Genomic DNA, 21,550 nt, shown 5'->3' with positions numbered 1-21,550 from the left:
TAGACGGACATCCCTAAACAATGGATGCTGCCGGGTTGCACGTTTTCAAACCGCATGCCAGTGGTACTCCATCGAATACTGTGTTCTGCGCTTACTTTTTTTTTGTTTGCTCTCACGCGTTCAGGACTTAGCCGTGTTATCCCTTTGGTCTTAGTGCATTCCCTTATTAGGCTGCCATAAAATGAATCCATCAAACGAATACATTCTGTTAAATGGACGCACCCTGTTCGGTTATGAGCCTCCCGCTAATGACCGTGTAGGCCGTTTACAGTTCTCTCCATTACAAGCAGAGCACCAGCCAGCCTCCTGCGCCGGTCCCCTCGTGACACTCGGAGTTACCCTGCGTGGGATCGGAGGGCACGTGCATGGGCAGCATCCCAGGGGCCGCCGCTGTGGCTGCACTGATCAGTGCACGCTCCCACCAGCCTTGGGTGAGAGCTGCGAACGCTCCAGTTCTCCAGGAGTCCTGGGTATTGGCAGATGTTTTCATTCCTGCCCATCTGAATATCAGTAAGCCTGCGCGTTTTCTTGTGTTATGAGCCATTCAGGTTTCATTATCTGAGAAGGGTTCCTGTCCTTTGCTGGTACGTGAGCAGCAAATACCTCCTCCTGGCCTGTGACTCGTCTTCTGTCTCTGTTTATGGTGATGCTCACTATTTTTAACGAGTGCACTTTTTTCCCCTGACTTTAGATATTCACTGTGGGAATCCTGGCAGATCCAGGAAAGTGCGAAAAAGAAAACGGGGCTCGAAACCCCATGCTGATGCCGTGTTGGCGAGAGCAACCCCCGCCGTGTGCTGGGCCGTTCTCCCCACATGGTCTCACCAGGCTCTTACCCCAGTGAAGCTCTCCGGGAGTCAGACTCCCGCCAGGTCAACTAGCAGAGGAGACCAGGCAGGTTCAGCTCCGGAGCAGACATTCTCTCGATGTGCCACACTGCCTTGGAGATCTTTCCCCCTGCCCTCTTCTTAATGCATCTTTTCCCTAGTCCTTTTATTGTGACAAAACACTCTTACCGTAAAACTTACCATCTTAATCGTTGTTACGTGCACAGTTGAGTGGTATTAAGATCCGTACACACGGCTGTGCAACCATCACCACCACCCCCTCCAGAACTCTTTTCATCTTGCAAAACCGAAACTAGACACTAATTAACCCCCCCCCAACCCCTTCGCCCCAGCCCTTGGTGACCACCGCTCCGCTTTGCGTCGCTGTGATCTTGACCGCTCGTCGAAGTGGAACCGTACGGCCTTTGTCTTTCTGCGGCAAGCTTATTTCAGCTCAGCATAGTGTCCTCGAGGTTCGTGCATGTTGTAGCCTGTGTCCGAATGTCCTTCCTTTTTCAGTCTAAATAATAGTCCACTGTAGGGATACGCCAGGTTTTGCTTATCCGTTCATCTATCGGTGGTTGCTTCCACGACTTAGCGGTTACGAATAATGCTGCCGTGAGCACAGTGTGCAGATATGCTCCCTTGTTTTACAGAATGGAGGTGACACTGGCTATGTGATCGTGGATCTTGCTTCTTTTCTCCTTCAGGTTAAACTGCACCACGTCGCTGGAAGGTTTTCCAAACATGGGCCAAAACGCCTTTGTAGCACTCCATCTCCTCCCCGCTTTTTAAGCGTCTCGATTTTTTTTCCAGCTTTTGCTGTTGTAAGTTACTCCGCCATGAACACTTCATATGTAAATCTATATCTGCGTTTTGGATTCTTTCCTAGAGAAAAGAATCCAAAGAAATAAATAACTGAAGTCAAAAGATAGGAATATTTTTATTGGTCTCGAGAGCAGCCCCGTACTTTTTAAAGTAATTTTTTCTATTGGGTGGAATCACATGAAATCGCCGTTTTTAGAGCCAGAAGTGACCGAATACTGACAATTTGATGTGGCCTAAGCTAATATCTGTAGAAGTCATTTATGCCCACTTTACACGATCTGGAATATTCTGGTAATTTTAAAGGAGAGAATTAAAGTTATCCCTAGGGACAACCACTGTTAACATTTTGGTGTGTTTACTTCCAATCCTGTTTTCTGTGCGAGTATCCTTTGGGGGTATGTGTAGGACAGCGCACATACGCTGCTGATTTGGGGGTTGTTGGCGGATTTTCTCAGCTCTTAAGAGGCTCTTTTTCAACAATCGTTTCGTATTTGTATCGAAGTAATATATGCCCCATGGAGAGGAAATTGAACGGTGGCGAGAGTGTTAAAAGCAGAGACTACTGGACCAACTCTTCACCCCTCTGCCCCCCAAGACCAGTCACTGAGACTTGTTCCTGCGGCATACCTTCTCCCCTCTCGGTCACCCTTGGATTTCTTAAAACAACCCTCCTGGGCCTTTGTCGGGACTGTGGGTACGAGAGGTGAGGCCTCGCTTTCTCATTCCACCTCCCAGCTTCTCGCTGCCCCGCACCGTCTCCCCCAGAACTGCCATTTCACTTACTGTGGTGTCACTGGCATCTTCCAGGCTGTTGATTTTTCTCCAGAACCTGGATTTCCTTTGACGCGTGCCCTCCCACGGTGTGGGCTCGCTCACCCCTCCATCCGCCAACGTTTCCTACGTGCCGGCGATCAGCTGGTGCTGGGCCGGCAGTGACCCAGACTGACTCGGTCCCCGCCTTCCAGGGGCTTGTGAGATGGGGAGATGAGAAACGAGAAATGTATCCTACGTCAGATTCCAGAACACGCTGCCGAGGAAAATAAAGCGGGACAGAAGGAGGGCGTGTCTGAAGAGTCTAGAGGAGGTGACCTCTAGGGGAGGGGCGTTAGGGGCACAGCTGGTCCAAGGACTCGGCAGGAAGGTGTCCCATCAGCTTGCGGCGTGTCTTCCCTGGGCGTGAGAGAGGAAATACAGCCAGGGAGGGATGGGGCAGGCGGCCTTGTCGCCTGGGGTCAGGGTGCAGGCTGTAATGCTTTGACTGTAAGCGACGTAGGGAAGCGGCGGCTGGAGGAGTGCGCTGACCTGGGGCAGAGGAGCGTCGGTTAGAGACTCAGAAAACTCACTGTGGCTGCTGTCTGGAGAAGAGACAGTGGGGCCAAGGACCAGAGCGAGGCGGGAGGCTCACGGCTCCGGGAGGGATGCTGCTGGCGTGGCTCCGTTCTAGAAACATTTGGAAAGTGGAACAGACAGGCTTCACTGATCCATGCTCCGTGAAGGAATGAGAGGCAGGAACAGCCGCAGCTTTCTGGCCTCTAGGGGGAGGAAAAAGGGAGGAGGGGTCTGCTGGGACAGGTGTCCTAACGGACTTGGCCGATCCCCTGGCGTTGGTCCTGCAGGTGCCTCCAGTGCTCGGCATTCTAGTGCAATAGCGTGCCTCTGTTGAGCACTTAGGAGTATGAGCCCAAACCCTTCCAGCGGCATAGTGCCTGACCACCTTGAGCCCCTCCCAACAGCCCAGTGCCAGGGGGCAGCTGGCCCGCCAGCAGGGGAGGCAGGGCTCAAGCCTCAGTGCGGCCACGGCCATCCTCCCTCACGGGTCACCGTGAGCATCTCTGTCCACTCGGGAATTCCCGGACCGAGGGTGAAGCTTCCAATGTGGCCAGCTTGCTTCGCGAACGTTAGTTGACCCTGATTTTCCTTCCCAGAGTCTCCCTCGCCTCCGGAAACACTTTGCCGAATTTTCTCGCGGAGAGGTTTCCGGATGAAGTGCAAAATAAGTGATGATGCGAAATGTGCTCAGGGACGGGAGTGAGCGTGCTGGGCCGGAAGTGGCCGGGGCTGGGGACACGGAGACGGCCTCGCCCGGACCCCTGCACAGCCCTCTTCCCGCTGTTCCTGGCGTTGTTGAGAAGCCCGAACTTGGGCAGAGGCGCGTCGACCGGGAGAACAAGCAGATCAAGGGACTTGTAGGCTGAAAGCCCGGCACGAAGGCAGGGTGCGTGGCCTCGATGTGCGGCGACCATAGGCGGTTCGAGTCAGAGCAAGCAATGTGGGGGTTTTCCTTCTTCCTGTTTCTCTGCAGAGGGCGGGAGGGGCAGGGGCCACCCCTGCCCTTTGTTCTCTGCCCCAGAGTTCAGTCCCTTGGAGATCACTGAGACCTCTGAGCAAGGGCGTGAGTTAGCTTAGTCAGGTGGCTGGAACGGGGAGGAGGCTGTGGGAGAGCCGAGCCTCTTTCTAAAGTTCAATCCTGGGCTGGCATTTTTAATAGAAGGAAAAGAAGTAACAAATAATGGGAATAGTTAATGCATCGTCCTCAAGCTCATTAAATATGATACCCGTCATCCCTCCCCTATAGGGGCCACATGGGAGACAAGTAATTAAAAGCAGATTACCAAAATGTAATTAAGACAGCCGGTACCGCTCCCTGCAAAGGAGGTTCACCCTGAATAATCCCTCGCCAAACCGAATCCGTTCTTGGAAAAGGAACAACTTTTCAACACGCTTTGTAAGGCCTCGAATAGACTGAAAGTATGCAGAGAGTAGAGACGAGAATTTTACACCTACTCACAACCCGTTTCTTATATTGGATACCCTGCTAAATCTGTCCTCCGAAACTTCTATTGATCTCCTGTCTCGTATGCCTGTCACACATGACATGTGAAAATCATCCGAGCGCTTTTCAGAACAGATGCCGCATTATTTTCAGATCCTGGTATGCAACTCTGGCATGGCGCAGCAGCGTCTCCTCCGTGCTCCTTCTGCCGCCTCATTACGCACCGCCAAAGTCAGACAGCACTGCTCAAAGCGCGGGTCACGGGCCTCGGGCCAGGGCGGATCGACACGCCCCAGCCCGGGCCGGGCCTCCGCGGCGACGCGTCATTCTCGCGCACCCCGCTCGGCTCCGAGAGCCACGCGCAGGGTTCCCTGGGGGCCCAGAGACTTGTGAGCCGGGGAAACGCAGAGGGGCCCCCGTCTTTGCATGCCTCCTCCCTCCTGCCAAACCGTCACACCCCGATTCAAGACGAGAAGCACGAACCAGTGTGGCATGAAGGAAGGGGGGACGGAGTACTGAAACCGAAATGCTACCCGGTGGCTTAGTTCAAAAGCGGAAAAAAGACAAGTACTGAGCCATAGTGTCGCTGCCTTTTTCACAAGATTCCCACAGACCGGGTGAAAACATTATCTGAATTTCCATCCTCTGCAAATAGCTCTTTTTCACTTCTGGGAAAAACATTTTACATTCAAAACGCTACGTGCAAAATAGAGAGTATCACCTTGTTTTTAGAAAATCGTCCCCGCTTCACATTTCTTTTAAGTCTTAAAGTGCACTTTCAGTATCTTCCGTGAATAGAAAAATATCGCTCAGAGCAGAAATAGAATTTTTAAAAGACATACCAGAAACCCATATAAAATCTCTCTACTTTATTACCATGGAAATAATGGAATTTTTTAACAAAACGCATCCTTATTTAATGCAGAGTAATTACTTTGTCACATTGGAGCACACGGAGAGCCAATGAGATCCTCCCATACTTTGTGTTCATAATATATGGTCTTTAAAGTCATTCAGCGAGATGTTAAATAATCTGAAGGCGGGTTTTTCCGAGAGAGAATTTAAGCTTGTAGTTTTTGGCCGAAGAAGGAACCGTAAAGCACATCAAAATGTTTGTAATCTTTTATGAACATTGTATTTATGTTAGTTGCTAACAGCGTTACTTGGATTTATCTTTCTTTTTATTGTAAATATAATGGGTCCATGTATTTTTAATGAATGGATAAAGAACGAGGGGTTCCCTTTTCAGGAAACAGTGCTAAGATTATTGGGGATAAATTAAGTAAATGATTAAGAAGTATCATTACTGTTATTTACTCTTGCTCCCGATGGCAAGAAAGGCAAAGTCCTCTTGATATGATCTCCATGATTTTTGTACACATTTCCCCTAAATTTCACTCACTCTCCACTTGCTAGCCAACATTTACTACCTACTGTCTTCGAGACCACTGAGGACGTGGCAGGTTGTGAGGGAGAGCGCAGGCCGACTTGGACGCGTGGGGTGGCCCTGGTGACCGGCCAGGGGGAAGGGCTCTTGGGTTGACCGTGCCTAAAGTGAGAAAGAGGAGTATTGTCACCCATAGCCTTGGATATTGGCAGCAGCTGCCCGGCGGGGCCTCCAGGCGTTGGGTGGCTCCCCGTGGGCGTCCGGCAGACGGGACACATCCACCTCCCCGCTCTGGCCCTTTGGGCTGGGTGAGCCGGCTACCTTGCTGGTGGTCACTGCCAGCACCTTGGCACGACCAAATGTCTGTTCCCTCTGGGCATCAGCGTCCGCACTGGTCCTAGCGCTGACCCAGCATTTGCACAATACAGACAGCCCGCTTGAGGCCAACCGTAGCGATAAAAGCCGCAGAATGAAAATACCGTCGTCCCAGAAGATGAATAATTCGGTGTACAACCTGGCAAACTTACGTGGCTGCCACTTAGCCTGGGCAAAGTCACTCTTTCAAGGGTAACAACTCTCCCAGATCGGCTCGGTTACAGCTCCTGTGCCGCGCATCCCGGGTCCCACCTGCGCCTGGAGCCGCCTCCGAGGAAGGATTAGGGGCCGGGCGCCCGCTGCCCTAGCAGCTGCCAGTGAGGATGCCCTGGAGGCAGGACAGGGGCTGCCGCCAAAGGGAGCGTAGCCTGGATTCTGATGCCCCTGGCAGAAGTGTGAAGGGGGCCGCAACAGGCTGGCTTCCACCTGTGCAGGGAGGTCACGTTGCCCTCCCACCACTTCTCCATCTGAGGGATCCCTTCTCAGACACAGTCGTTTCAGGCAGACAGGGAGGTGATCCTGTCCAGTCAACAGGGTTTGCAAGAAAGCATATCCATGTTGAATTTCTGGTCAAGTAGTTACTATGAAGCTGAGTGAGTGGATTTTCTCAAACCCAAACATTCCGTGCTTGGTGGGAGGGGGCGGGCGGGGACGGGCTTTCGTCCACCTCCGTGTCCCAGCTCCTCCGACGCTGCACCCGGTGTCTGTCACTCGCTCTGGCGTTCTCAAAACACTCTCACAAGCACGCCCTCTCCAATACGCCTTGGCATCCTTTCTTGATTCCTAGCCTCAGTGAGATGCTACCTAGATGTTCAAAATAAATGGACTGTGGCGTGGCCGGGCCAGGCAGGTCCCCATTCATTGATCCCTCTGGAGCCAGGACAGTGTAAGTTAATTATAATTTGTGGTCAGTTAAGGACCAGAGTTGTGCTGTACCATTGGCTGTACAAGGTCATGAGTGTATCAGGAAGCCGGGAATCAACCCAAGAAGTCATTGTCCCAAATAAGTCTTGCAGAGAAAATCCAGAATACGGATAGGGCTGGTGTCTTGTTTATTGTCATATGCCTTGGTGTCTAACTTGTAGGTGAGCTACCTGTGTTCTGGCTCAGATGCAGTATTCTCCTGGAAGAATCTTAACTTTCTTTTTTTTTTAAAAAATATTTTTTAAGTTTACTTACTTATTTTGAGAAGAGAGAGAGAGAGAGAAAATCCCAAGCAGGCTCTGCTCTGTCGGCTCAGAGCCCGACCCAGGGCTCAAACTGACAAACCATGAGATCATGACCTGAGCCTAAATCAAGAGTCAGACACTTAACTGACTGAGCCACCCAGGCTCCCCAAGAATCTGAGCTTCCAACATTCATCAAAGGTGGATGAGAATGTGTGCCAGGCACTGGGCCCATCTTGGGGGCCGGGCAGACGGGAAGACAGGTAGACATACTCCCACTTCCCTCCGAGTGTCTCCTGCTCTGGCAGAAATAGCTGTGACCACTGGCACGCAAACTGGAAAGTTCCATCTCTTGAGTTCTACGGAGGCCTGAATTTGGGTGGTCCATGCTGAGAGATTAAGAGGAAGGAGCAAGTCGCCCACCCCCCTAATGACCGTACCTGGCCAGTTACCAACGCCATCTTGTCGCCCACAGTCAGACTCCAGCATCCCGACAGATGTACACATTGTGCAGGCGCCGGTCTAAGCCCGTACGTAAATTAACCCAGCCAACCTCCTGACAGCAGCCTTTGAAGGTGCGGGCACTACCATTATCCCTATTTTGCAGTTGAGGAAACTGAGGTACAGAGAGGTCAAGGCATCCATTCCCGGTCACACGGCTGGAAGTGAAGAGCCAGCAGGCTCGTGCTCTCAGAGTCCTCCCGTCAGATGGGACCCCACGTCCTCACGTCCACCCTGTGCAACTGTTACTTGGATTAGTGGGTTAATGCGGAAAGAGCTTTGCCTGGTACCGAGCACAGCAAACCCCAAATATTTGCATGCGCTATTCTTTTTTTTATTCTCTCCTCCTTCGGTGAGTGTGTGTTTAATGTTTAATGTTTAGTAATGATGTGATTATATGGTGTGGGATTTATTTGAGTGGAAGAATTTATTTTAATAGTTTCATAAACGACTTCAGCCATGAGTTTATTGACTCATTAAAGGGTTGAAGGGGTGGCTCAAATGTTTCCTTTATTTCCCTGCATTTTATGGCAATTTCACGCTGGCGAAGGGGTTGTGAATTGGGCGTTTGCAAAGGCATCTTGGAGAGATCCTTTGTGAGTGTCGAGCTGTCTGATGGAGGTGAGCTTGGAACCAGAGGAGGGAGGACTTGCCCTGCATCATCAGGGCAGAGAGGAGAGCCAGCAGCTTCGATGAGCTTGTGCCAAGCCGGGATGTTGGGAGATGGGGCTTCCCGGGTGGGCACCCGCGCGTGCAGAGACCCGCGTGGGGACGGCTCCTCACTGTGGGCATGACTCGCATGGGTTGGGGTGAGGGGAGAGGGCAAGAGCAGTGGGGGTGAGGCCAGAGAGGGAAGGTCTCAGGGAGGCAGGCCCAGGGCGGGGCTGTCAGGGCGGGTCTCCCTTCCCCGCCTGGCTCCCCCAGCCATCTGCAAAAGCTTCCGCTCCTCCAGGGCAGGGGGTCAGCCTGCCATCCAGGCCTCTGTTCCCAGTGCCTGGGCCAGCGCGCGATACACAGTGGGTAGGTCCTCGTCCTATGTATGAGTTGTCACGTCCTTATGACTGGTAGGTACTTATATTCTCATGCGTGTGGTAGGCGGCTGTAGTCATGCTGCGTGGGAGGAGCGTAGCCCTGACATCAGACCATCTCGAGCTCTATTGTCAGTTGAGGGGAGTAGCCTGGGGTCCAACCGCAGGGGAGTCCTCACCCCTCGAAGCTCAGCCCCTCTCCCTTTGTCTAAACAACAGGGAGAACCATGGCTGCCTCAGGGGGCGATTCAAGGATTGGAGGCCCTTCCGTAACACCCTAGCCCAGCACCTGCATGATGGAGGCGCATTGAAAGGTGGCCTCCGGAACTGGGTCTCAGTACCTTGGTTCAGTTGACTGGACGCATGTCTTGGTTACAGCCTTTCCAAAGGAAGTTCTGGGAACCTTTAGACCGACCATTACTCATTGCCCAGAAGGAATTCTTGCATGGAAAGAGATCTCAGGTCTAGGCAGTGGTCATGGCGCCATGAAACCTGGGTTATGCCTGGAACCCTACTGTCACTCCCCCACTTCCGCAAACAGTGCACTGGGTCATGGACACCAATTCGCTGGTCACCCAGATCTCGAGACCTCCTAGTGGACGAGAGTCCACCCTCGGGGGGGCTTGGGGGGCTCTCAGAGTGGCAAGAGTCTGGGTCACGATACGGTGGTAAGGGTCTACAGCAGTGCGCTTGTGCACAGAGCTTCCACTTTATGTTCATCTGGATTTTTTAACGTTTTATCTTTTTTTCTTGTTTTTTGACAGGCAGTCTCGCTTATGTTGTTATTTTTAACATTCATTTATTCACTGTAAATACAAATGAAGATACAGTACGATTAATTTTCTTTGCTAATCAAAATATTTGATCAAATGAAGCAGTTTTTCGATTCTTAGAAGTAATTATACTGTTCTTTAAAAGGAAGTGGAGGAATTCTTTACAGAGTATTTCTAATTAGGAGTTTTGCTACCTGCTGTGTTCTTATTCTGCATGAAGTTTCGAGGTTGTGTTTTTTTTTTTTTTCCTCCTGTAAGGAATCCTTGAGAAACTATACAATTGTGTCCCTAAGTATTTAGAACAAAACTTAGTAGGAGAATTGTGCTATCTGATTAGCTAATTATAACCTTCGTAATAGTTAAATTAATATACCAACATATTTCTTTAAAAAAATTTTTTTAATGTTTATATTTATTTTTGAGACAGAGAGAGACAGAGCATGAGCAAGGGAGGGGTAGAGAGAGAGGGAGACGCAGAATCAGAAGCAGGCTCCAGGCTCCGAGCTGTCGGCACAGAGCCCGAGGCGGGGCTCTAACCCACGAACCGTGAGATCATGACCTGAGCCAAAGTCGGACGCTCAACCGACTGAGCCACCCAGACGCCCCTCCACCAACATATTCCTAATGTGACGCCTGGATACACCACACTGTCAAGCCTGTTGCTCCCAGCCAGGTGACTGCCACCTGGGACACCCTCAGGAGGAGGGTCCCAAAGTTCCCTTGCAGCGTGCCCATCGTCAAGGAACGCTGAGCGCAAAAAACCATCCACACCAAACAACTTAACTCCTTTTCTTTGTACTCTGCGCCCACTCTCGTCTATTTCTTACTAACTAGACATTCAGAACTGTGTTGGTCAGCTACTGCTAAGTAACAAACAACCACGACATCTCCACAACAGCAGCATTTATTTCGTTTTTCCATCTGCATTGTGACCGATCTAGGCTGGCTCAGCTCTGGGTGGCATGCCTGGGTCGTCTCTGTTCCACGTGTTCTCACCCTCCTCCTCGGACCAGTGCTGTGCCCCAGGCCTGTTCTTCTCAAGACAGTGTCGCTGGCACAGGAGGATTTGCCCAGTCACACAAGTGCTTTTTATATTCTTTGTTCATGTTATACTTGCCAACATTCCCTTGCCCAAAGCAAGTCATATGGCTGAATCCAAAGCCATGTGGCAGACATAGGATGTGGATACAGGGAGAGTTGAGAAAAATAGAGCCTTGAATGCAATATCCCACAAGGGAACAAATATATGTGTGTCTCCGTTTCCAGCTCTATTGGGTTAGTTGACAATTCAGTCCACCTCTTCCCTATTACGTTCCCTCTTCCCTGTTATATCTAGAGAAGTTGTTTGGGATACAATGTAGTGCAAAATCGATTTCCTAAATCAGCCAAGACCGTGGCTGGACATAACTTAGTGACAGGATGCTGGAAGGTTCTTTTCGGGAATCATTCCCCTATTCGAGCTGTTGCAAGAAGCGTACGACAGACTGCGTGGGAGCTAACAAAATTCCGGGTTCAGTTAACCCTTCTGGAGCACACACCCTGGTTCTTGCCGCCGGCGTAACCCCCTCCTCAAGTGCTGCTCCCTCTCCTGGGTTAGAGGCAGGTCCGCCAGCCCCTCGCCTGGAGCTTCCCCCGCCGCTTCAAATGTGAGTTTCCCGCAGCAGAGACAGGCTAATCCATCTTTATCTCAGGCGGGCTGGTACAGTGCCTTCCTGAAATGGATGGTGTGCTCCTTGATTGTGTCTGCGTTCTGCTGGATGGTTCTCTTCGACTGCTGTGGCTGTCACTACTTTACAGACGGAGAGCCTACACCCAGAGAGGTGAAGTGACTCGCGTGAAGTCGCCAGCCACACGATGTCCGACCAAGGCGCTGGCTTAGCCATCCTGAATCTGAGCCCGTGACCTGACCTCCGGCACCCCTGCCGCCCAGGGCCCTGGGGCAGCTGCTCAGGAGACCCGGGTCCTGTGGAACAGTCACGGGGTACCTGGGCTCATGCCCCGGCTCCTGGGGTGCGTGACCACACCTCAGACCTGGCTTCCACCTCCCTGGCAGGTGGCCTGACCTACAGGTATAGAATGCACCAGAATGCCTCCGATTACTCAGGATAGAAACGGTGTTAACCGGGAGCTGAGACTCAAACCCAGGTCTGGCAGACTCAGGCAAAAATATCTGTAATAACACCCCCCAGCAGCAGCAGCAACAGCAGCGAGAATGGCAGCCCGCGTTTGCCAGGCACTGAGCCAAACACTGCACGGTTTTATTTTGCTGAAATCCCAGGCCCGCCCTTCGTGATGGTTCTGTTTTTATCCCCGTGAGGAAAATGAGGCAGAGAGGGCTGTATGTCTTGCTCAAGGCCATAAGAAAAAGGCAGAGCTCAGCTCCATTCAGTAGCCCCAAAGCCATTGGTTCATGTCCCTGCCCTCCAGGCCCAGCACCCTCCGCCTGAAGGTCTGGCCCCGGCAGGTGCACTCCATCCGGTTGGCACACACTTGTTGGATTACTGTGCTCCCGCAGCGGCCAGGCGGGCCCCTTCTTAGTGTGCTCGTGCAGGGGCCCAGAGATGGCCCTGGCCTGAGCGGGGAGGATGAGCCACGGGCTGGGGATCCCAGCGCTGTGCCTACAAGGCTCTCCCCATGTCTTCAGCCAATGGCTGTGTGAGGGCCCAAGACAGTGGCAGAGACATCAGCCTGGAAGAGGGAGAGGAGCCCTGAAGCTGGGCCAAAGGGATGGGCTCCAAATGAATTCTGCGTAGGTCCACGCTCGCTTCTCTTTGACCCCCTCAACTTAGACTTCTTCCCTCTGGTCTCCCGCACCCAGGCTGCCTCCCTCGGACCCCCCTAGACTTCCTCCCTCCGACCTGCCCGCACACACTGCTTCCCTCTGACTCCCACCCACTGGGCAGCTCTTGGGGGATCCTGAGCAATGGCTGGATTTGGAACCACAGGTTTATGTTGTAAAGCCGGGACTTGGTTTTTACTAAGTGAGATACGTGGGTATGTTTGAAACTGAAGCACTCCAAGTTATTTGCAGGCTCTGTGAGGATTGTATACTTCATGTATTGGGACGTTATTTCTTTTATATGTTTCGCCAACAGGGACCAGGAATTTTCTTTGTGGCAGTGGGGGACGGTTTTTCTCTGCAACATCAAGAGGGACAATGGGTAAAACAAGGCTCCATGAGTACCCTTGGGTAAATGAGGGAAAATTCCTTCGAAACATATAAATCATTCTCCAGCAGGGTCAGACCTATGGTGTACAGGATTCCACTTTTTTTTTTTTTCTTTTTCTTCTTTGCATTTAAACAGTACCCGGCACAGCCAGGCATGCATACAGTTGTCAGATGAGCCGTCGAGGGCTGGAGCACCGAGGTGCGGGCCCCGCGGCTCCCGTTCCAGACAACGGTGCGGACGAAGGTGGGCGCCCGGCACCCGATTCCTTCCCTGTGTAGCTCTTGGTGCTGCGGCTACGATTGCTGTGCCGGGTGAGGGTGCCTTTTATGGGAAGCGTAGCTAGTATCGGAAAGTGACATTTGCATCTCAAGATAGCGGTGTCCTTTCTGATTAGGAGACACATTCCTTCTAGTTATAGAAAAAGCACCATTTCTTTCCCCCATTCAGATATAATGATCACGTGAGAAGCGCCAGGACACAGACGCGCCAGACCAAGAGCCATCTGTTCTTCCCTGGCGTCTTCAGTCCCTCGGAGCGAGGCTGGCGGTGGCTGAGCGGCTTTGTTAAAAAGCAGGGATGGGAACCAGAATGCGGGTGCCTAACGGATTCGGCTCCTAAGCGCCCTGACGGAAGAGCCAGGAGGCTCTGCCCTTCAGAGGCCGGTGGGTGCCCTGGGCAGCGTGGCGTGCGGAGCGGCCGCGGGCCCGGGGACCTCCAGGTCCGTGGCACATCCCTGGGCACCGAGGTGATGACGGTGGTGCCGCTGGGGGTGGCGTTATTGGTGATCCTCGTGTGTTCTTCGTACCCTTTTTGTCGTTGCTAAGTTTTCGACAGCGAACACGCAGTAATTATTGCTGCAGGCAGGAAAAGAGTATTTCCCTCGGGCAGCAAATCCACCTTAGTGAGAAGTTTCAGTCACCCACACTCTTGTGTGTTGGCCACGAAATTGTGCCGCTTCTGTTCTCCTTGGGAAGTGCCCGCGTGTGTCCCCGGCCCGGGGGAGGGCTGGGGCGGGGGGGGGGGGGGGGCATGTGTGCAAAGAGCCCGGAATCTGCGGGCCAGCGCCTTTGTCTCTTTCCGACCCCGGGCATTCCCCAGCCTCCCGACCTTGCCGTGTGAGGACGTGGCCTCCAGCTCCGGGTCTTTGGCTGACTTGCCCCTGCCTTTCCTTGCCTCCCAGCTCAGTCCCTCCTCCTCAGGGAGGCCCAGCTACGTCCCTGGCAGGGTGCCCCCTTCTCAGAGCACACGACCCGCTTAGGATCCCCGCTCGCCCCCGAGACTTCGCCCCAGTCTCTCTCTGTCCCCCCCTCGACACTCCCCCTGGGCAGAGACTTTTTCAAAGGATTACTTCTTAACCTCCGCCTCCCCAGTATCCGGAAGAGCGCCTGGCACACAGCAGATGTCCCACGGGTGTCGGTGAGACTCCATACAGTACTCGAGGGCGTGCATTCCGCGTTCACTCTCTGCGAGTGCACCAGCACAGGTGCTCACCCGTGTGAGCACAGGGCTCTGGGAGTCAGGCGTCACTCAGACGCGTGCACAGGTGGAGAGCAGGGGTCGCATTCACATCCAGGGCTGTTGTTCTTGTGTCTGTGTTTATGTGGTCACTTGGACCATTTTATGGTTCTTTTCCACTTAGTACGTCACAGACGTTTTTACCATATCGTTAAATAATTCCTTAAAAGCCTGTAAACAGCTGCATTGCTATCCATCCTATAGAAATATCATATCTTATTTAACCGTTGCCCCGATGTCAGACATCCAAATTGTCGCCAGTTTTTTTCTCCGTCTCGTAAATTTTGTAAATAATCCTGTAATGATCATAATTCCACGAGCTCACTGTGTTTCTTTCCTTAAGGAGAGTCCTGAAAGGAGAGGTGCTGGGTCACAGGAACTCGTTATGGCTTTAGATCCCTTATTCCGCCTGTTCCAGCATGGAGCTCATCAGTCAAAAAATGTGCCAGTCTGTTAAAAGAAAACAGTCGGGTCTCATTTTCATTTCCTCTGCTTTGCATCGTGACAAGGTCAGAGACTTTTAACCGTAGGTTCAGGGCCACTGCCCCGAGTGGCCCACAAGGATCCCACCAGTTCGTTCGTTGCATCGGTCGTGACATTTTCCGTTCCGTGGGTGCATTGCTTATCCGTTCTTTCTTTGAACAAGCATAAGACCCTGCTGTGTGCCGAGTCAGTGGGGGATTCAGCAGTGAACAAAAGACTAGGGCCCTTGCCTTCATGAGGTTTATCTTCTGTTAGGGTGAAGAAGACAATTAGGGAATAAACACACAGGGGATCGGAGAACAAAAAGCACCACAGAACACCAGCGAGGACAGGGGAGAGGGAGTGTGGAGGGTGGTTCTAAACATGTTCTAAAGACCTTGAGGGAAGTCTGCAAACGGCAAGTGCAAAGGCCCTGAGGCAGAAAGGCGCTGGCTGTGTTTGAAGCAAAGCAAGAGGCCTGGTGGCTCTGAGCAGAGTGAGCAAGGAAGACAGTCACAGAGGCGAGGTCAGAGGGTAATGAGGGCAAGTCAGGGAGGGCCATTGTGAAGCTCTGCCTGTTACTCTGGGCAACAGGGGAAGCCTTTTGAGAGTTTTGCTTGACCTGATGTACACCTTAAAAAGATCATTCTCAGAAGAGAGGGACGATGGCTTTTTAATGATGGCTCTGCCCTCGCCTACCACTCCGTCGAGGGAACGAGTGTTAATACTTGGGGGGGGGGGGTGTGTGTACAGGTGTGTGTGCACTTTAAAAAGGTCATCCACAGAGGGCGATGGCTGCGCGTGGAAAGAGGGAGACAGTCGCAGTAATCTGTGCAAGAGATGATGGTGGCTTGGACCAGGAGGTGAGAATGGAGAGTCAACTTCCGTTGGGATCGTGGGCAGTTAGGGAGTGGGGGTAGGTCTTTCGCAGGTGACTCCGGGCCCGAGCTCCTCGGAGCACGTGCTCCATTTGCGGAGGTGGAGACCTCGGGAGGCCGATGGTTTGAAGTTGACGAGTCAGGAGAGAAGAAGGAACTTTGCTTGGCGAAGCTCGGATGTTCTTTCTTGCTTGCGAGGACCGCTCTTAACCCAGAGCTGACTTGGGGTCAGCCACGCCGTTCCCCGCTCCTTCAGTAGCCTTGACGTCATGGCCCAGCCACAGCAGAGGCCTGTTTCCCACCCATCAACGGCCCGAGCAGGTGGCCACGGATTTACTGGCATGGTCCGAGACCAGCTACGCTACTCTGATCGTAGCACGTTTATGACATTTTAATATCCAGCAGGTCAAAGGCTTGATTACTTGCCTTTCCCAAAAATGTCGTGACTATTCTCTATATTTATTTTTCCGTATCAGCTTTAATGTCCATGTGTCTAATGGTTTATTTTTTTTTTAATTTTTTTTTTAACGTTTATTTATTTTTGAGACAAGGAGAGACAGAGCATGAACGGGGGAGGGGCAGAGAGAGAGGGAGACACAGAATCGGAAGCAGGCTCCAGGCTCTGAGCCATCAGCCCAGAGCCCGATGCGGGGCTCGAACTCACGGACCGTGAGATCGTGACCTGAGCTGAAGTCGGAGGCTTAACCGACTGAGCCACCCAGGCACCCCGTGTCTAATGGTTTAAACATTTTTTTATGTTTATTCATTTTTGACAGAGAGAGAGAGAGAGAGAGACAGAGCATGAGCAGGGGAGGGGCAGAGAGAGAGAGAGAGAGACAGAATCGGAAGCAGGCTCCAGGCTCCGAGCTGTCAGCACAGAGCCCGACACAGGGCTCGAACTCACAAACCGTGAGATCATGACCTGAGCCGAAGTCGGACGCTCAACCCACCGAGCCACCCAGGCGCCCCATCCATCGAGATGTTTCTTAGGATTTTATTAACTTGTATTTATAATTTGAGAAGACCTTTTGAAATGCAGTCTTCACATCTGGGATCACAGTGCACGTCCCTTTGCCATTCCATCCTTGCTTTCTACCCCTCCCCCCCAGAACGTGCACAGCTGTCTCTGTATACCTTACTCTTGCATATGAAATTTCTCCCAAGATACTCAAGAGCTTGTCACTAATGTAAACGTGTGTTGTTTTCACAACACAATTTCTAATGAGTTATAATTACTGCCCCCAAAATGGTCTTGCTTTTTTGCATTTTTGGCTTCATTGCAGGCACTTTCCTCGTTGTCTTGAACTTCCTACTTGTGCAGTCACATCCACAAATAAGGATGAATCTTGTCTTTCAACATTTATGCCATTTATTTCATCTTCTTGTCTTATTTCAAAAGCTGGAGTCTCTAAAAATGTGAATCCTAGAACTGACAGTGAGCATGCCTATCATGTTTCTGACTTTAACGCTTTGTCACCCATTTAATATGTTTGCAGATGGCATCTGGCTAATATTCTCTTATAGGGAGGGAGTATTACACATAAAGTCTTCGTTTTATTTCTATGTGGTTTATCGATTGTATTCTGTACCATTTCTATCAGGAAGAGCTGCTGAATTTTGTTAATGCCTTTTTGCCATCTGTCAGTATGTGACCTAATGTAAGGAATTGAAAGATTTGCTAATTCTTTAAAATGTTTTTAATGTTTATTTTTGAGAGAGAGACAGACCGACAGAAGGCAAGTGGGGGTGGGGCAGAGAGAGAGAGAGAGACAGAGTCCGAAGCAGGCTCCAGGCTCTGAGCTGTCAGCACAGAGCCCGACGTGGGGCTTGAACTCAAACTGCAAGATCATGACCTCAGCAGAAGTCGGACGTTCAACCGACTGAGCCACCCAGGTGTCGCAAGATTTGCTAATTCTTAGAGGACTCGTACACTTGGAATAGATCCTAGTTGATTTTTTATTTAAAAAAAGGACAATGGTGCTAAATATCTCTGATGGTCTTTTAAAAAATGTTTTAATGTCTTCACATTAATGTCCACAAATTAGGTTGGTTCACATTTTTTATTTCAAGTGTTTACCATATTTAGGTATTTAGGGAGATATATAACGAGCTGGAATACTATGTATTCCTGTCCGTGTGCTGGAACAATTTGACTTACATAAAAATTATCTATTGCATAAAAGTGAGATTCAGCTTGCCCTTAAAATCAGCTAGGCTTGGCACCTTTTTAATAATAGATGGGAGATCTTATAAGAGCCTTTTCAGTTTCTTTTATGGTTACCTGTCTATTCAGACCTTTCTAATACTCAAGTTAAATTTAGTAATCTATATTTTGCTTAAAAACGATTCAGTTTCCTCTGGAGCTAAAACCATATTAACCTAAGGTTGCGTAATCCGCCTGGTGAGAATTCTTCTATACCTGTTGCTAGAAGAGTAGTACTTCCCATTTGCTGTGCGTTTTAACACTTTCAGAGAGCACTGACATATATCATGTCATGTCACCTTTACTCTGCCCTGATGGATGAGGAGACCGAGGCAGAAGGGGCTAGTGGCTTGCATGGGGCCACACAGTGTGTTAGAGGGAGAGTCTAGCGTCAGACTCAGGGCTCAGGGCTCCCACCTTCTGGTGCTAGATTGTAGATTGTCCACCCGTGTTCTTTCCAGTTACGTCCACCTGGGGCCCATCCTTCCCGGGACACAAAGGAGTGACAAGTGTGAGGATGCAGTCTGAGCGTGACCCTCCGTCGGGGGGGCGGGGCTCCCTTTGCAATCTGAACACCAGCACCCCTTGGGACGTTTGGGGGGCTAGCCACGTGCTTAGCTATGGGAGGTGAACTTTAACTGTTGGAACAGGTATCATCCCCGTCAGTAACATCACTCTTAGTTTCTAGAATGAAAAAGGAAAGGCATTCATTTGCCTTGAATGTCTCCAAGAGGGCGTATTTAAAAGCTCCTTTTAACCTTTCGGCGGTTGAAGATGAGACAGGCTGTGGTCCGAGTGTAGTGTGGGTACATTTTTGAAGATATTTGCAGCAGCACTCTGTGTTTGACCCGACTTCATAAAGTAACATTATGATCTGTCCTGAAGGATAGTAACGCATGATACATACATTGCTGAAAATGAGACATGACCGTTTTCGGGGGGGGATTAGTCGTGAAAATCTCGTAAAGGTCTCAGCACAGCGCCGTGCGTCATGAGAGGTGCTGCAGCTGACAGGCACGGCGGGGTTTGAGGGAGGCAGTGCAGCGTATTTCAGAGTCCACCCTGGTTCCGGGGACAGCTCTTGTGCGTCGTCACCTGTGGGTTCTCACGGAGCCCGGTGTCCCCTCCCACCTCCAGCCTCACCCCTTCCTCAAACCCGAAGAGCTGAGCTGCTGATGCAGGGGCCACAGGTCTGGTTGTGGGGGGCTTTTTTCTGACTGCAGCAAGTAGGTGATGCGAGGACTGCATCCCTGAGCGCTGTCCCCTCTCAGGAGGCTCGGGACGCAGCTGCCCTCTGAGCCCCGGTCCCCCAAGTCTGGCTTCATTGTGAGCTCAGTCTGTGCTCCTGACTGGCGCACCTGCTGTCCCGCCTGTCCGCCATTGTGGGCATCAGCATGTGCAGAACGTGGGCTGTGGTCTTCCCCAGACCCCTCCCGCTCACCTTGCCCAAGCCCTCTTGCCAGCCCAGAAGCCTAAACATACACTAAGAAGGTCCTCCTCTGCCCCTCTTTCCCCAGAGCCCATTCCTCCTCCCTCCAGAAGGGGGTCCCCGAGCCCAGGTTGCCGCTAGCCCTTCCTCGGGGCTCCCTGGCACCATGGACAGCGTCCTGAGGCCCCAACCCGCAGGCGCGCTGCCCAGGGAGAGGTGTAGAATGCTAGGGGTCTGGTCCTCTGCCCGCCTCTGCCTCCGACCCCACAAATTCTGCCCTCGCCGTGACTCAGTCTCTGTGAGCCTTGAGAAATCTGGGGCTTAAGGGAACACTTAGCCCACAGTGGCGCTGCAGCATCACGTAGTAACGGCCATCGAAACCTGCCTTTCAGATTCTAACCACTGTAAGTATAAATCCACTGCACTAATGTTGGGAAATAAAAGCAGTCCAGAGACATACCCCCTGTTCCGCCCCTTACCTCAGAGCAGACACTCGCTGTGTTTGTGAAATGGACCAAAAGACAGACCGAGTGAGTGAACGGATGAGGACAAAGTCCCGCCCTCCCCAGGCCGACTCTGCATGCAGCCTGCCTGGTGGCACTGACTCACTTTTGCTCCTTCTTCCATGGTCGGTGAGCCCAGGCTTCCCCGTCAGCCAGGTCTGAACCTCTGGTTGGGGCTCCCCCGGGGCCCAGAGCCACGAGATGACTTATAATTTATTAAGTGAATCAATCTTCCTTTCTGCTTTGCCCAGACTGCTGCCGAGTGGGCCGAGAAAATGCCCCAAGGCCCACCACCCACGACTCCCAAGGAAACAGCACACCAGGAGCTCCTGGCTCGGATCCACAAGGCAGTGGGCTCCTGTTACTGTGCGATTGCTCAGGAGTTTGACAACTTCGACACCATGAAAACGAACACCGCCTCCAGGGACGAATTCAGGGCTCTTTGTGCTCGCCACGTGCAGGTTCTGACCGATGAGCAAGTGAGAAATGCATTTGGTTCCTCATCCTAACGTATGAGTGCCCGGCCAACCGTTCCCCAGGGCATGGAGAGTTTAGAATACTTGAAGGCTTGGGAGCGGAGCAGGGGGTGTTGTCGTTACTGTTTTGTTTTCAATCTCATTGAAGGAGTTTTCTGTTTGACAAGTAAGACTTGCAACTTTTCGATCGGGGTGCAAATTATGTCCCTTTTTTTCTTTATTTTTTAAAGTTTATTGAGAGAGAGAGCGAGCGCACGAGAGCGTGTGTGCAAGCAGGGGAGGGGCAGAGAGAGAGGGAGGGAGGGAGGGAGGGAGAGAGAGTGAGAGAGAGAGAGAGAGAGAGAGAGAGAATCCCAAGCAGGCTCTGCACTGTCAGCACAGAGCCTGACACGGGGCTTGATCTCATGAACCATGAGATCGGGACCTGAGCCGAAATCAAGATTTGGATGCTTAACCAACTGAACTGCCCAAGTGCCCCAGTCACTTTTGTTTTTTTAAATCAAATTAAACTCGGTTCCAGCGGCCACTCTCCCTCTCCTTCCCTGGATAATGCCAGAGCTTGTGTGACCCCAAGAGGCAGCCGGTCTTCCCCCAACACCTGAACGGGGCAGCTCAGAGCCTGTGAGTTGCTCTGGGCCTCCCGCCACCCTGCCTCCCCTCCCCTTCCCTCTCCCTGGTTCTGTTGCTAGCACTTCCGGATGCTCTGGGGATCCCACCCCAGGCATGCCGGTGACGTGCCCACCGCACAGGCTGGACAAGGCCACCCTCTCTGAGGCCCTGCTGCCCCACACAGAACCCCCAGAAGGGATTCTCTGCGGCTCCCTCCTCAAAAACCAGTGGTGCTCTTTTTAGCTCTGGCAACCTGCCACCCTGGGCTTCTTTGGCCCCTTGTGGCCTCCCAGGGCCTGCCAGCAGGATGACATCCGGAGGACCTGCCTTGCAGTTTCCCGACTTTAGTAACACTAAATGCTAGTGCCGGGGGACGGTTCCCCGGGTGGCTTGCTCCTCGCTGTGGCCCAAACGCCAAAACAGAGCCCGGCACAGAGCGGGTGCTCAGCAAGGCCCGGTGAACAGATAGCGTGGCGGGTTTAGCGTGCACGTTCCCCACCCCCACCGTCCAGTGGCCGAACAGCTGGGGCGACACAGAGCACGGAAGCAGAGCTCCCCCCGCCCCCGACAGCAGACACACTGCTGCAAGCCCTCCCCACTTGTCAAACAAGCCGGTGCCCTAGCGCCACAGAGTCACTCAGGAGGAA

At 52.0% G+C, this 21,550-nt stretch overlaps 1 protein-coding gene across 10 annotated transcripts in view; it reads left to right on the top strand.

Moving 5' to 3' along the window:
* EFCAB6 (EF-hand calcium binding domain 6) overlaps positions 1 to 21,550 on the top strand; it is a 241,550-nt gene that overhangs the window by 201,875 nt on the left and 18,125 nt on the right. For all 10 annotated transcript variants that reach the window (XM_019447136.2, XM_053895851.1, XM_053895852.1 and 7 more), the window contains one exon: positions 20,070 to 20,297. In XM_019447136.2, the coding sequence (XP_019302681.2) occupies positions 20,070 to 20,297 (228 nt within the window). The remainder of the gene's footprint in view (positions 1 to 20,069; positions 20,298 to 21,550) is intronic.

The sequence above is a fragment of the Panthera pardus genome, unplaced genomic scaffold (genome assembly GCF_024362965.1).
Source record: "Panthera pardus isolate Hobbes unplaced genomic scaffold, ASM2436296v1 HiC_scaffold_6, whole genome shotgun sequence".
NCBI classification, from domain to species: Eukaryota; Metazoa; Chordata; class Mammalia; order Carnivora; family Felidae; genus Panthera; species Panthera pardus.
This window is presented reverse-complemented; position numbering and strand designations above follow the sequence as displayed.